The sequence below is a fragment of the Tachysurus vachellii genome, chromosome 20 (assembly GCF_030014155.1).
Source record: "Tachysurus vachellii isolate PV-2020 chromosome 20, HZAU_Pvac_v1, whole genome shotgun sequence".
NCBI classification, from domain to species: Eukaryota; Metazoa; Chordata; class Actinopteri; order Siluriformes; family Bagridae; genus Tachysurus; species Tachysurus vachellii.
Window position 1 is genome coordinate 185001 of NC_083479.1, and position 15000 is coordinate 200000.

Sequence of the window (15000 nt, forward strand, 5' to 3'; positions counted from 1 at the left end):
TAAATCAGTTCGTATAAGACCGAGTGTATAAGTGTGTTCAGATTGAAGAGCTTTTGTTTTAAATCATTTAAATGTTCCGTTGTGGCGCTTAAATGTGTTTTACACACGCACATACACACGCGCACACACACGCGCACACACGAAACTAGACACAGACGGTATTGTGGAGTGAACAACAAACACACGGTGAGTTTGATCTCAGTAACTTTCCTCATTAATCATCAGACTGAAGAAGGTCCTCATTATGTTTAGTTTTACATGCTGTGTGTAGTCTGGAGCGGACCTGAGTGAAGACCTTCATGCTGAACTGTAGTGTGTGTGTGTAATAGTGACAGATGGAGTACAGGAGTGAGGAGAGTGAACACACTGCGTCTCCTCAGAGTGTCATAGTGACTTATTATGAAGGAGACATTAACACTGTGGTGAATGAACACTTCATCCGCGCTTTGGGGAAAAACTGTGTTCCTAAAGACCTGAGTGTTAAACACCGAGAGAGACAAACACCACACAACCACGGTGACACACACACACACACACACAAAACATGTTTAGTTCTTCAGTTGTTTTAGGACTCAATACAAACTCTGTAGAATTATAAATAGATTTAAAATCACACAGATTAAAGCAGCCTTTGTGTTTATTACATGACTTATTGTAAATTACAGAGTTACAGCTTCCTCCGTCATGGGCTGCATCCTGGTCCAGGAGGAGTTTGTGTCCTACAAACCACACAAGTGTGAGTCATAACCCCAGTAACACACACACACACACACACACTGTTCTAGTATGTTAGCTGGGTTTCAGCACACTGCTTGTATATTTACATTGGGTTTATATGTATGAGTGTATATATATATATATATATATATATATATATGTGTGTGTGTGTGTGTGTGTATTAAATAGACAGGTTTCTGGTTCCTCAGTCACAACCTAGCTGATGTATATATTAGCTGTATCACCAGTTAGCACATTAGCCATTATGCTACAGTACCTGTGTACACTGTCCCATGTCACATGATCTGTTTTAGGTTAAAATAAGTGTCACATGGTAGATTAAATTCTAATATCAGCACTTTATAATCTAACACCAGCACCTGGCCCCATGTTTCTCTGCTGAGGAAGCGGTTCGGTCTTCATCAGTGATCGTCAGTCGGACTGAGACTCCTGCTTCTTGGTGCCAACCTCAAAACTACATGCTGACTCCCTTAGCATACCAACCATCTGCAGCTCCATCGTTCCACAATCCAGAATGAGGTAGTGCATTAAAAACTGTTCAGAACTCAGTGCTCAGGCCAGTTTCTCTAATAAACATGAAAAGAACAAAATGACTAACCAAGAGATACAGAACAAAATATGCTAATTACTGCTAACTAATGTTAATGACTGCCTGATAATTAAGATTTTTAATCTAGTTAAAAATTTTGCAGGTGAGTGGACATCAGAGAACAGTGAGGATTTATACTTTATAGACATTACTATACACTACTATACACTACACTACTATACACTACACTACACTACTATACATTACATTACTATACACTACACTACACTACTATACATTACATTACTATACACTACACTACACTACACTACTATACATTACATTACTATACACTACACTACACTACTATACATTACATTACTATACACTACACTACACTACACTACTATACATTACATTACATTACTATACACTACACTACACTACTATATACTACACTACACTATAGGGCTGCAACAAACGATTATTTTGTCATTATTTTGACATATTTTGTCAGTCATTGACGACTAATCAGTACGTTTTGAACGATTATTCAGCTTTTTCAATTAGTTAAAACATTGAGTTATACATATTCTATGTATAGTATAGTATAGGATTATACTATAATATAAAAAAAGAAAATCACTTCAGCTTTTGAAATGGTTGTTTTAATGAACTTTGAGCCAACTAAACAGGTCATTCTCTTTTTAAGCACTGTTTAAATATTCTGTTATCTTTTAATTAAAAAATAAATATATATATATATATATATATATATATATATATATATATATATATATATATATATATATATATATTACACAAATGAATCAGCTGCATTACAGACAAAAAAAATGGTAAAAATATTAATCTGCAAACAATTATTACAAGTATAAAATTACAATATTTTTTTTACATAACAGTTGAGCTGACAGATTCTCATTCACATTTTAATTAACAGTATGAAAAAGTAAGTGACATGATATTCTTCCTAACATTTCCTTTTTTAAGTCTTCATGCATATGTAACAAAATACAGGCAATTGATAAGACTATAGAATAAAACAGTCCTGACTCCTATGTTCAATCAAGTTTTATTATATGTAAAATAAATCACATTACTGTAATGATATTATTATTGTTAATATATAAAGACGTTTATCACTTCATCTGGAGAACACACACCTCTCACCGCCTCCTCTTGTGCAGGGATGTTTCCTTTTCAGGTGCTCGAGCATGTACGTTGTGCTTCCATGAAACGCAAGTTCTGCCTTGCATGTATTACACACAACTGTATTTTTGGTTGGAAGTTTTGTAAAACTTTTCCACACTTTGCTTGTTCGCATTCGCTTGCACTCCGTCATAATTTGCGCTTCTTTTAAAAGTTCTCTTCTACCGCATTTGTTAGGGCTGCATTACACTCTAGCGCTACAGCGCCGTAGCGGTCAAATCGCGATATTGCAGGCCCTTACATTAGGACACGTGAGAACAAACGACTACTCGACATCAAAGATATTTGTCGACAATTTTTTATTGTCGACAATGTCGACTAATCGTTTCAACCACACTACTATACACTACACTACATTACTATACATTATTATACACTACACTTCTATACACTACACTACTATACACTACACTACACTACACTAAACTACACTACACTACTATACACTACTATATACTACACTACACTACTATACACTACACTACACAACTATACACTACTATACACTACACTACACTACTATACACTACACTACACTACTATACACTACTATACACTACACTACACTAAACTACACTACACTACTATACACTACTATATACTACACCACACTACTATACACTACACTACATTACTATACATTATTATACACTACACTTCTATACACTACACTACTATACACTACACTACACTAAACTACACTACACTACACTACTATACACTACTATATACTACACTACACTACTATACACTACACTACCCTACTATACACTACTATACACTACACTACTATACACTACACTACACTACTATACACTACTATACACTACACTACTATACACTACACTACACTACTATACACTACTATACACTACACTACACTACTATACACTACTATACACTACACTACACTACTATACACTACACTACACTACTATACACTACTATACACTACACTACACTACTATATACTACACTACACTACTATACACTACTATACACTACACTACACCACATCCTCTCAGCCGTAACCTTTCATTTGATGTTACATGGAGAACCCTTTAAGTAGAAATGACAGAACTCTAACTTTGCCCCCTAGAGATTATTTATCACCTCTGTGGTCTTTTATTAAGAGATTGGTTAATGATGTTAAGTTAATGACGAGTACCTGAGAATAAAATCTCCATGATGGATTGTGTTGCTAATTCTGGAGCTCAGATGAAGGTAAATTAATAATGAGCTGATTTTATTAAAAAAGAACAGAAATAGTACGAATGTCCACAGGTGATATTTATTATTAAACAGCACATTATTTAAAACCGAATCTAACTTCATGTACCTGTTTAGCTCCAGAACTGAATATTGAGGGTTTATAATCTACTAGCTAAGTGTATTGCTAGAAAATGTAAAGAGAGCTCAGGGAGAGAACATTGTAGGACAATGTAGAGCTTCACTTAGAGAAGATGTTTTAATGTGTCCTGTGTGTTTTATGTATATTGGATTTCTTTTTATTCAGTAATGTTTTTTTTTTTGCAGCAGTACACATGAGATTAGAATGAAGCACCAGCAGGGGGCAGCACTGACTCACTAGTACACACTCATGGTCTGATGTTTACCTCCAGAACTCTTTCCTGCTCTTGTTGGAAGGAATGCTGAATTTCAGCTCTAATAATGTATCTTAGATGACGATGTGAATCTCATAATCGATCATGACGTTCATGCTGAACACCCTGTAAACACACAGTGTGTGTGTCTGCTCTTCTACTCCTGTACATCGAAGCCATTTATAAAGGGACAATCTATAGTCCATTTCAGTCTGGTTCCTCTCACGGTAACTTCCTCTTATCATCTCAGGGACTTCCTCTTTGTCGTTGTCACCACTGGATTGTTCATTAGGGATCTAAATCTACATGTAGATTTCTGTATGGTGTGTTTGTGATAATGTCTGTTGATAAACATGTTATACAAATAAAAATCAAAGAATTGAACACGACTATCAATGATAAAGTAATAAAGTGAACCTCTGACCTGCAGCCTGACACACTTTCATGTTTAATTGTCTGATTTTACACTGCAGTTCATTACTGAAATACTTTACTGAATTTAATGACTTATGTTTATAGAATAGAAGCTGTGAAGTGTGTGTGTGTGTGTGTGTGTGTGTGTGTGTGTGTGTTTGATGGATTAGTTTATCTGTGTAGTCAGAGATCCTTCAGTAGTGACTGTGTCTCAGCTCATATGTCACAGCACTGAAGGTCAGCAGATGAACAGTGTGATTATTCATCTGATCTGGTCAGATAATCAATATGAACTAATTTCATTTACATGCTGCGCTCAGACATTAACACCTAATTAACACCTTAGTAAGAAAATAAAACAATACTGCTTTATATCATAACCTGATCATCACAAAGTGCATACAATGAAACATACATACATATGTGCGTGTGTGTGTGTGTGTGTTTTGCTGATCTTCCCCTGCCATTTCTGCACTATTGATTAGAATCATCCATGAGCCGGTGCTGTGTTCCACAGACTGATCAACTCAACGTGTTTGTGTGTGTGTTCATTAACAGAGTGAGCGCATTGATATTGAGCACATTGACAGATATGATAAGTTAATGCTTTTTTCCAAATCAATACATAGTTTACTTATATATTACTTATTATATATACTTATTATAATACTTATTTATATATATTTGAGATTATGTGTGTGAGAGTGTATGTGTGTGTGTGAGAATGTGTGTGTGTGAGTTTGTGTGTGTGTGTATGTATGTTTGAGAATAAATGTGTGTATATATATATTTTTGAGATTATGTGTGTGTGTACATCCTGCTGATCAGATCCGATGTTATGATGCTGTTGATTCTGTACAGATGATAATTCTCTCTTCTCTCCTTTCTTGATTTTCTTAGAACGTTAGCATTCTTGTAAAACTGTAGAGTAGCAGATGGGCGATCTGATCTGTCCCTCATGACTTCGCACCTCCCTCTAACTTCTCCTACACACACACACAGTAACAATGTGTGGTTCCTGTTCACTCTCAGACACTGTAGAACATTACCCAGTTCTGTGGATCTCAGATTAAAATGACATCATCATGCACAGCATTAAGGCATAACGTTATATTATTTAGGGTTTCATTATTTAAAGCTGTGTGTCTTCAGGGTATGTGACTTGATATTCATCTATCACACAAACACACACACACACACACACACACACACCTACCAGTCGCTCTGTGTGTACATGGTGCTTGTGTGGGCAGTTAGTACAAACACACTAAGAAGACAAGCTAGCATAAAAACAAGCTTCAGTGAAATGAATGTGAGAAACGAGGACTATGTGGGAACGAAAGTTGGGTTCAAATTGAAAGCAGAATTAAAATGTCTGTGCAGCTTTTATCAATGATGCACATAGCAGTGCAGTGATAACTTTAACTCAGATCTGTGCACATCATCACATGTCGGAATGTTATTTGCTTAGCTGTAGCTAGCTTTCTGATTGGCAAATCTACTAGCTTCAGTCTTTCTTGATGTCAGCCATGTTTTTGAAGACACAAAGATAAGTCTTAAGCATTGTTATCTCTCGCTGATTCCTGCTAATATCCCCTAAAACTGCACAGCTTTGCAGACCTTCACACACAGTTTGTAGCACAGGTGTGTGTGTGTGTGTGTGTGTGTGTGGCAGCACTTGAGAATAAATGCTAACCAATGCTAATGTGCAGCTCCTCAGTGTGGAGGATAATCCAGGTTTACAGAATTTATTTTAAGATGAAAGTCCTGCATTATTTATAACAGCTACTGAAATATTAATGCAGGACAGAAAGCTTGTGTGTGTGTGTGTGTGTGTGTGTGTGTGTGCTTTCACAGATAAATCAGGTGTTAGATGTTAATGATCCGTGTAATGAATTTTCAACAGAAATCTGATTTGGTGGAATGGAGTTTATTCCTGGAAGTAACTTACATTGCTAACTATTTTTAGCTAAATTCCATTAGCTAGTGTAATTAGCTATTAATTAGCGTTAGCTGGCTAGTGATGAATTCATTTAAACTGTCTATTATTCTAAATGATGTAGTCCTAACAATGTGCTCATTTGATTTGTGATGTATTGCTGTCATTTTTCATGAGCACAAATGTGTATTCGCATAATTCAACATTATACTTAACCATAACAAGAAAAACAATAGCAAATAATTCTTACTGTACTTTTCTTTTTAATATTAATTTTCCTAATAAGTTTTGCAACAGAAAAAACCCTGTGGATGTTTAAACTTAAATAATAAATAAAGTAGAAAACAGAAATATTAATGGATCTTGCGTCGGTGAAATGTAAATGTACGGTAGGTTTTTATTCAGTAAACTCAGGTACACTATTTATATGTAAATAAGATTGTTAATGTTTTTGTGAATAAATATAAAGAGACACCTGCACTTCTCTGACCTCATTATTCACAGACACAATGAGAAGGTTGATGAAGTTACACTGCAGTCATGATTCAGATTCACGCATGATTCAGATTCACTCATGATTCAGATTCACTCATGATTCAGATTCACGCATGATTCAGATTTACTCATGATTCAGATTCACGCATGATTCAGATTCACTCATGATTCAGATTCACACATGATTCAGATTCACACATGATTCAGATTCACGCGTGATTTTGACTAAAACTACTCGAGTGGTTTGAAGTTGTTAGATCATCACTGCATGTGCACTTCCAGCCAACATCTACCTTTTAATCATGTGTACAGTTTTAAATGTTTTTTATAAACTCTGACATGTTAGTGTTGAGAATCAAATCCACCCTGAACCAAGTGTGTAGAAGCCTTTAGAATTGAACCCTTTATTTGTCATCAACATTACAGCACAGTGACGCATAATTCAGCTTCGGAAGTTGGGGTCAGAGCATGGGGTCATTTTGTGTGTCATTAATCTCTAATTACCTCCTGACCTTCAGCAGAATCCAAGAGTTTTTGGTGTATTTTCACTTTGCCACATTACCCACAATGCCCTTCTGATGCAGTGGCTTTTGCTTCATCTTTTCCTCAAGAGAACAATTCAGCAACACTTTTGTCCTTTATTTGTTCCAGATTTATCACCTCGTTCTCTGTACACTCTACTTAAAGTCTGTGTGTGCACGTGTGTGTGTGTGTGTGTGTGTGTGCGTGTCTGTGTGTGTGTGTGTGCGTGTGTGTGTCTAGGTGGGTGGGTGTTTATCTCATTGTTTTCTCCTATGAATCGCCATCAGAGCTAGAAAAGCATTAACAGTAACAATAGTTTCCCTGTGACATCAGTGCCATAATCACTAAGAACACGATAAAATAGAAAGAAATGAAGGTAGAAAATAAGTTAAATAATGATTATTTATGACATCATCAGCGTCAGTGTGAATTTAAATTGTGCATCGTCGTGTCAGTGTGTTTGTGAGGAAATTTCACTTCAAAGTTCTTAAAAACACAAAACTCCACTGAAATTCTACACAAAACAACGTGAAAAGAAAAGAACGAGAAGAATAAAGACACACAGACACACAGACACACACAGACAGACACACACACACACACCTCTTTCTCCTTCTCATGTGGTGAAACACGTCACACACTAACAAAGAATCTTAAAGCAACATGTATTTATTGAATGATTTCACATTACATGTATCTAATATCATGCAATGCAAGTAAAAATCTCCCTAACCACTACAGCTCAGATCACAGTATAGCTGAATAAGACACTCTCGTCATGAGAACAGGTGATGAAGGTTTAATACACGGTTTATTAAAAGGCTGTTAAACTCACGTCGTCTCTCCACACGGCTCTGAAGCATCGTAAACATCACTGACGTGTAAACATATACCTCGTTTACACAAACCACTCACTCAGCAGATCACAGACATGTTCCATTATTCTGCCATCAGTTTATTATATCACACACACACACACACACACACACTCACACAGCTATAAAACATGCAGCTTTTCCCCACAGTGTGTCCCATGCAACGCAAATATTCTCTGAACTCAACTTAATAGCAACGTACAGAAATGAAGAAGAATTCATTTAGCCCTGTAGAAGCGATGCATTTTTTATAACTCACTTTCACTTATGAACTGATCCCAAGATGCATCTGACATTCATTCACCATGGAAACAACTGAAAGCAGGATGTAAAGGAAGACATCAATTCAAAGTTGAGATGAAACGAAACACTTCCCTCGCTCTCTTCCACACACTTTAGTCCCTTTACACGCCTCTGAAGGGCTTCACTTCATTACTGACCAGACGAATGTAGGACGAAGGGGTCGAGTGATCATCAGTGTGGACTTTAAGAGCAGAAATTACCCAGAAGGCATTGCTGTTTCCAATATGAGGCAGTTTCCTTCCCAAAATGGTGGACGGAGATGTGTTAAAAGTGTAAACATTTCTTTACTGTGCTATACTTTCACACAGAGGGCAGTAATTACACCCGGAGTGAGTGAGTGAATCTCCACAGCTTCAGCTACACTGTTGAGCTCAAGTGTATTCATGGTATGATACAATATGACGCCAGTCCCCCTACAAAGGGGATACAGTGACAAAACAATCTCTCACTCCTGTTTGATTCTCATTCGCTCTCCTCCACGATTGAAGACACAGGACTTCTTTGGTTGCACAAAACAGTAATTCCATGTGAACGAGACTGTCAGAGAAAGAGCCAGAACTCCATCAGTGTGTTTAACAGTGATGATGTGCTACAGAAGGCTGGACGCTCCGACATGCTCGCCTTTTCAGTGCGCTGTGTATGAGATCAGCAGCTACTTTAGCAGGTTTAGAAGCAGGTAAAGTAGATTTTGTCCAGAAACACAGTTTAGAAGAAAAAGGATGAGAAAAGCAGCAGTTCATTCAGGCTACGTGTTTGAAGATGATGCAGAACGCTGATGAAGTCCAATGGCTTGGATTCGTCCAGTTTTGCACTTGTGATGTCATCACAGTGATTTTTAGCCGAAAACTTGTAAACGTGTATGTTTTTTGTGCAGAGCCGTAACGCCACCTTGTTAGAACCTCTTGGTTCGTCTCCTTGTTATGTTGACTGACTTGCGATCTTCCCTCCGTTCAGCATAGCTGATGCGCTGCGGCTCTTCGTCGGAGTCCCGCTTCGAGAGAATTCAGTCATGTCATGAAGCGAAGGTTCTCTGTACATGGCAACTAAACACACACACACACACACATTTAATACACGTACACTGTATGGGTAAAAGTATGTTAACACCTGAATGTTAAACGTCTTATTTAAAACAATGTTCTCTTCACTGTTCTAATCAGCTCCATTCTTCTGGAAGGTTTTCCACTAGATGTTGTGGATTAATGTAATCATTCAGCTAAAAGAGCATTAGTGAGATCAGACTCCGGTATATTCCAGGTGTTCAGTGGGGTTGAGTCAGAATCAGTCGAGTTCTTCACTCTAACCTTTAACCCACCATGTCTTCATGGTGACAGGGAAATTGTCCTGCTGGGACACAGAGACCTTCTGGACAACTGTGTGCTTGGGCAAGAATCACATATAGGTGTGATGGTCAGGGGTGCACATACTTTTGGCTGTATAGTGTGTGAAAGCTTGTTAGAGTTTTGCCATTGGAGGTGTTTTCAGTAGAACTGACACCCTTTAATAGATTAGACACATTAGATAAACAGATCAGACCTTAAACAGAGTCGTATCAGACTGTCACACACCTTTGAGAGGTTTAGGGATGAAGTGAGCGGCAGGTTTGGTCTTTTTAACACGGTTTCCCTTCATCACTCGTCCCTCCTTATTGAGGCCGAGGTACCAGGCTCGACCCGACTGCTGCTGCCGGTACAACATGGACGAGTAGGTGACGTAATAATTCTCAAACACAGACTCCTTAAACTTACACTCTGGGGTGAAGTGTTCCTGAGAGACAGCACAGAAGACAGAGCATGTGATTATTACACGTAGCTCATATAAACCCCCGAGTCTGATATACACACAGAAAAATAACATTTACAGCCTGGTCTGTGTAAATATCTGTGTGAGAAGTTACACTACAACTACACAACATTGTGTAGGTGTGTAGACTGAAACCTGGCACAGAGAAGTGCTTAATTAATGTCACTTCCACATGACAGGAACACGTATTAACACTGAACTAAATGATTCATGTCACAAGACATTTAATCACTGCAGTGGACTCACACACTCACACACACACACACACACACACACACACACACACACGCACACACACTGATCCCTCACACACTCACACACACACACACACTCTGATCCCTCACACACTCACACACACACACACACTGATCCCTCACACACACACACACTGATCCCTCACACACTCACACACTCACACACACACACACACACACAGAGACACACTGATCCCTCACACACTCACACACACTCACACACACACACACACACACACACACACGCACACACTCTGATCCCTCACACACTCACACACACACACTCTGATCCCTCACACACTCACACACACACACACACTCTGATCCCTCACACACTCACACACACACACACACTGATCCCTCACACACACACACACTGATCCCTCACACACTCACACACTCACACACACACACACACACACAGAGACACACTGATCCCTCACACACTCACACACACTCACACACACACACACACACACACACACACACGCACACACTCTGATCCCTCACACACTCACACACACACACTCTGATCCCTCACACACTCACACACACACACACACACACTGATCCCTCACACACTCACACACACACACTGATCCCTCACACACTCACACACTCACACACACACACACAGAGACACACTGATCCCTCACACACTCTCTCTCACACACACACACACACACACACACACTGATCCCTCACACACACACACACACACACTGATCCCTCACACACTCACACACGCTCTGTGATTCATAAACACACCATGGGAAAGAGCCTCACACACACACACACACACAATGTTTTTATTCTTTAGTTATAGTGAATGTTGTGGATCGTTGTGGTCAGTGTGTGTGTGTCTGTGTGAGTGTGTGTGTATACATATGTGTGTGACAGTGTAAGTGTGTGTATACATGTGTGTGTGTGACAGTGTGTGTGAATGTGTGTTTAATGTTTTTATTCTTTAGTTGTAACAGTGAATGTTGGATCGTTGTGATCAGTTAAGGTTCAGAAACTTTCACAGTTTTCAGGTATTAAAGGAAACAGTATCAGGAGTCACCTAGAATCGGCTCTGAGGTAAACATCTGGGTAGAAAAATGGTTCAGGGTTCTTCATGTTAATGGTTCTTTGCCTCTTAAGTGTGTTATAGCGTTAAACTCATTCAACAGGACAGAACCATTAAATGTTTCTTCTAGCTGGACAAGCAGAGAACCCTGACACATCCTGAATGTATCTAACAGTGGATCTGAAGCTCATGGTGGTGTTTGGTGACAGACTGGTGTAAGAGATGTTCTGTGGTTCTTACGGAGGTGTATAGGTAACCCTCGTTGTTCATGGCCAGGTAGAGTTTGGTCTGAACGCTCTGTATCGCCACCACACGCAGACCCACTGGGATGAGATTAAACACCGCTGTAGAGTGGAGGTAAAGAAGTGCAGCGTGAGTGAGTGAACTTTCACAACTTACTCACACACAGGCTGGAATTTAGTCTTAAAAGGAGCTGAACATAACGATCGAATATTTTAAATGTTTGTGTTTCTTTAATTCAGCTCTCACACGGACCGTAACTGCTGTCCTCCTCTTTAGTGCCATCGATGGTTCCGTCCGCTTGGAGCTGCAGGTGAAAACCCTGACGACTGCACAGTTTTGTGACGATTCCTTTAAGCTGAGGCTCTGTGGCGGACGCACACAAACACACACAAACACACACACAAACACACATACAAACACACAAACACACACAAACACACACACAAACACACATACAAACACACAAACACACACACAAACACACACACACAAACACACATACAAACACACACAAACACAAACACACACAAACACAAACACCCACACAAACACACACACAAACACACACACAAACACACACGCAAACACAAACACACACACACAAACACCCACACAAACACACACGCAAACACAAACACACACACACAAACACCCACACAAACACAAACACCCACACAAACACACACAAACACACACACAAACACACACACCCACACACACAAACACAAATACCCACACAAACACACACAAACACCCACACAAACACACACAAACACACACAAACACCCACAAAAACACACACACAAAGACAAACACACACACAAACACAAACACCCACACAAACACACACACAAAGACAAACACCCACACACAAACACACACAAACACACACACAAAGACAAACACCCACAGAAAACACACACAAACACCCACACACAAACTTAATCTTTATTAATATATTATTCTTTATATTAACCTTTTGTTTTATGTTTATTTTATGTAAAGCTGCTTTGAGACACAAACATACATTTGTTTGATTTTTTTGTTCTGTATAAGAAGGAAACATGATGACTAACTTGAAGCCTTTAAAAAGCAGATGACATGCTACTCTATACACAGAAACACAACTGACTCTCAGTATAGGGTTAATACACTCAGAGCAGTGGGCATGTGGGGGGCAGAAAGAGTCCACACCACCAGGGGCAATAGTTTATAATGTCTTTGAGTTCATAGTATTGGTGTAAATTTATATTTATAATGATAGATGTTTAGAACAGTGCTGGAGTTAACATCTGTCTCAGGATCAGATCTCAATCAGACAAACTGGGGTTATGATATTATGGAGTGATGGGGTTATGATATTATGGGGTGATGGGGTTATGATATTATGGGGTGATGGGGTTATGATATTATGGAGTGATGGGGTTATGATATTATGGGGTGATGGGGTTATGGGGTAAAACACAAATATATTATCAGCTGTGAACACATCTAAACAACAAATCTGAACAGATTTTAAAATAAAACATTTATTTGTTATTTACTTTGTAACTTACAAATAAAAAATGTGGAGGTATTGAGGATGATGATAAAGATAATATTGTTGATGAAGATGATGGTGATGATGATGATGATGATAATGGTGTTGATAAAGACAACGATAAAGATAATGTTGTTGATGAAGATGATGGTGATGATGATGATATGATGATGATGGCGTTGATGATGAAAGTGAAGATGATGATAATGGTGTTGATGAAGATGATGATGAAGATGATGATAATGATGTTTATAATGTGTGGTGAAGATGATGATGATGATGAAGATGATGATGATGATGATAATAATGGTGGTGAAGATGAGAGTCTTGTTCACAGCCACAGAGCTGTGACAGTCACCAGGAGACTTTATTTGATGTACAGAGTTTTAAAGAAACTTTTAAAGTTTGTTTGGTTTCTAATTTCTATCCGATTTCTAATCAGATGAAACAGCTCAAATATTAAAATCTCCTTATTTGTCTAGATAAAATGATCCATAAAATGTTCTAGACTTCTAAACAGCTGCAAACTATAAAAAAAAGTCCAGCTCTGATTCTGCACTTTCACTTTTACCTGAGAAATAAAGCCCCAGCTGAGAGTTTAATCAGGATGAACACAGCTGTGAATCATCCATTAGATCAAATGAAGCATGATGATGATGATGATGATGATGATGATGAAGAAGAACAGTTAGTAGCTGTCACCACACCTGGCCTTCTCCTTTTCCTCTTCTTGGAGCCGAAGAGTTTGACCCGTGAGAAGAGGTTCAGTCGGCTGGGTTTCTCGCAGGTTCCTGTGCTCCGGGTCGGACTGCAGCGAGCTGACTTTGCTCTCTCCTTCTCCTTCTCCTTCTCTCTCTCCCGCTCTCTCTCTCTCTCCCTCGCTTGCCTCTTCTGCCGGATGAGGGAGCTGGCGATCGCTGCGGCTGTAGCCAGTTTGGCGATTTGTGGCTTCGGTGGCGTCCCAGATTAAAAGCTCTCACGCCTGATTTTGTCCCTTTTTAAGGAGCAACGAAAATCAGATCTTCTGTCACTTCATAACTACATCAGATCCACACGATCCACTCAGAATACTCAAACATCCCATAATACACCCTGAAAACATCTACAGTCAGAGCTGCAGCTTTCCCTCTGTAGCTGGAGACATCATGATGAAGCTGATGAAGTTGCACAGAAAAAGATCTAAAATCTATAAACACAGAACGACAACAGACAGCAGCGTCTTCTGGAAAAGGATCACGCGCTCATTGTGTGTATGACACGCAGGACACGTGGAGATCCCGAAGGGCCAAAAAACCGGCACCTGTTACCAACCCGAGACCCGGAGCACCCGACATCCCCCTTCTGAGAGAGAGAGAGAGATAGATAGATAGATAGATAGAGAGAGAGAGAGAGAGAGAGAGAGAGAGAGAGAGATGCAGATGTTCCTCTCCGCTTATCCTCCC

At 39.0% G+C, this 15000-nt stretch overlaps 1 protein-coding gene across 1 annotated transcript; it reads right to left on the reverse strand.

The window, feature by feature from the left end:
- Window positions 1-8282: 8282 nt before the first annotated feature.
- Window positions 8283-14524, reverse strand: fgf13b (fibroblast growth factor 13b; the record flags this gene model as incomplete). The annotated part of the gene is made up of 5 exons (XM_060896577.1): window positions 8283-9692; window positions 10218-10416; window positions 12016-12119; window positions 12271-12381; window positions 14266-14524. Coding segments are annotated over 5 exons (798 nt in total), but the record flags the coding sequence as incomplete, so codon positions are not given.
- Between the last annotated feature and the right edge of the window lie 476 nt (window positions 14525-15000).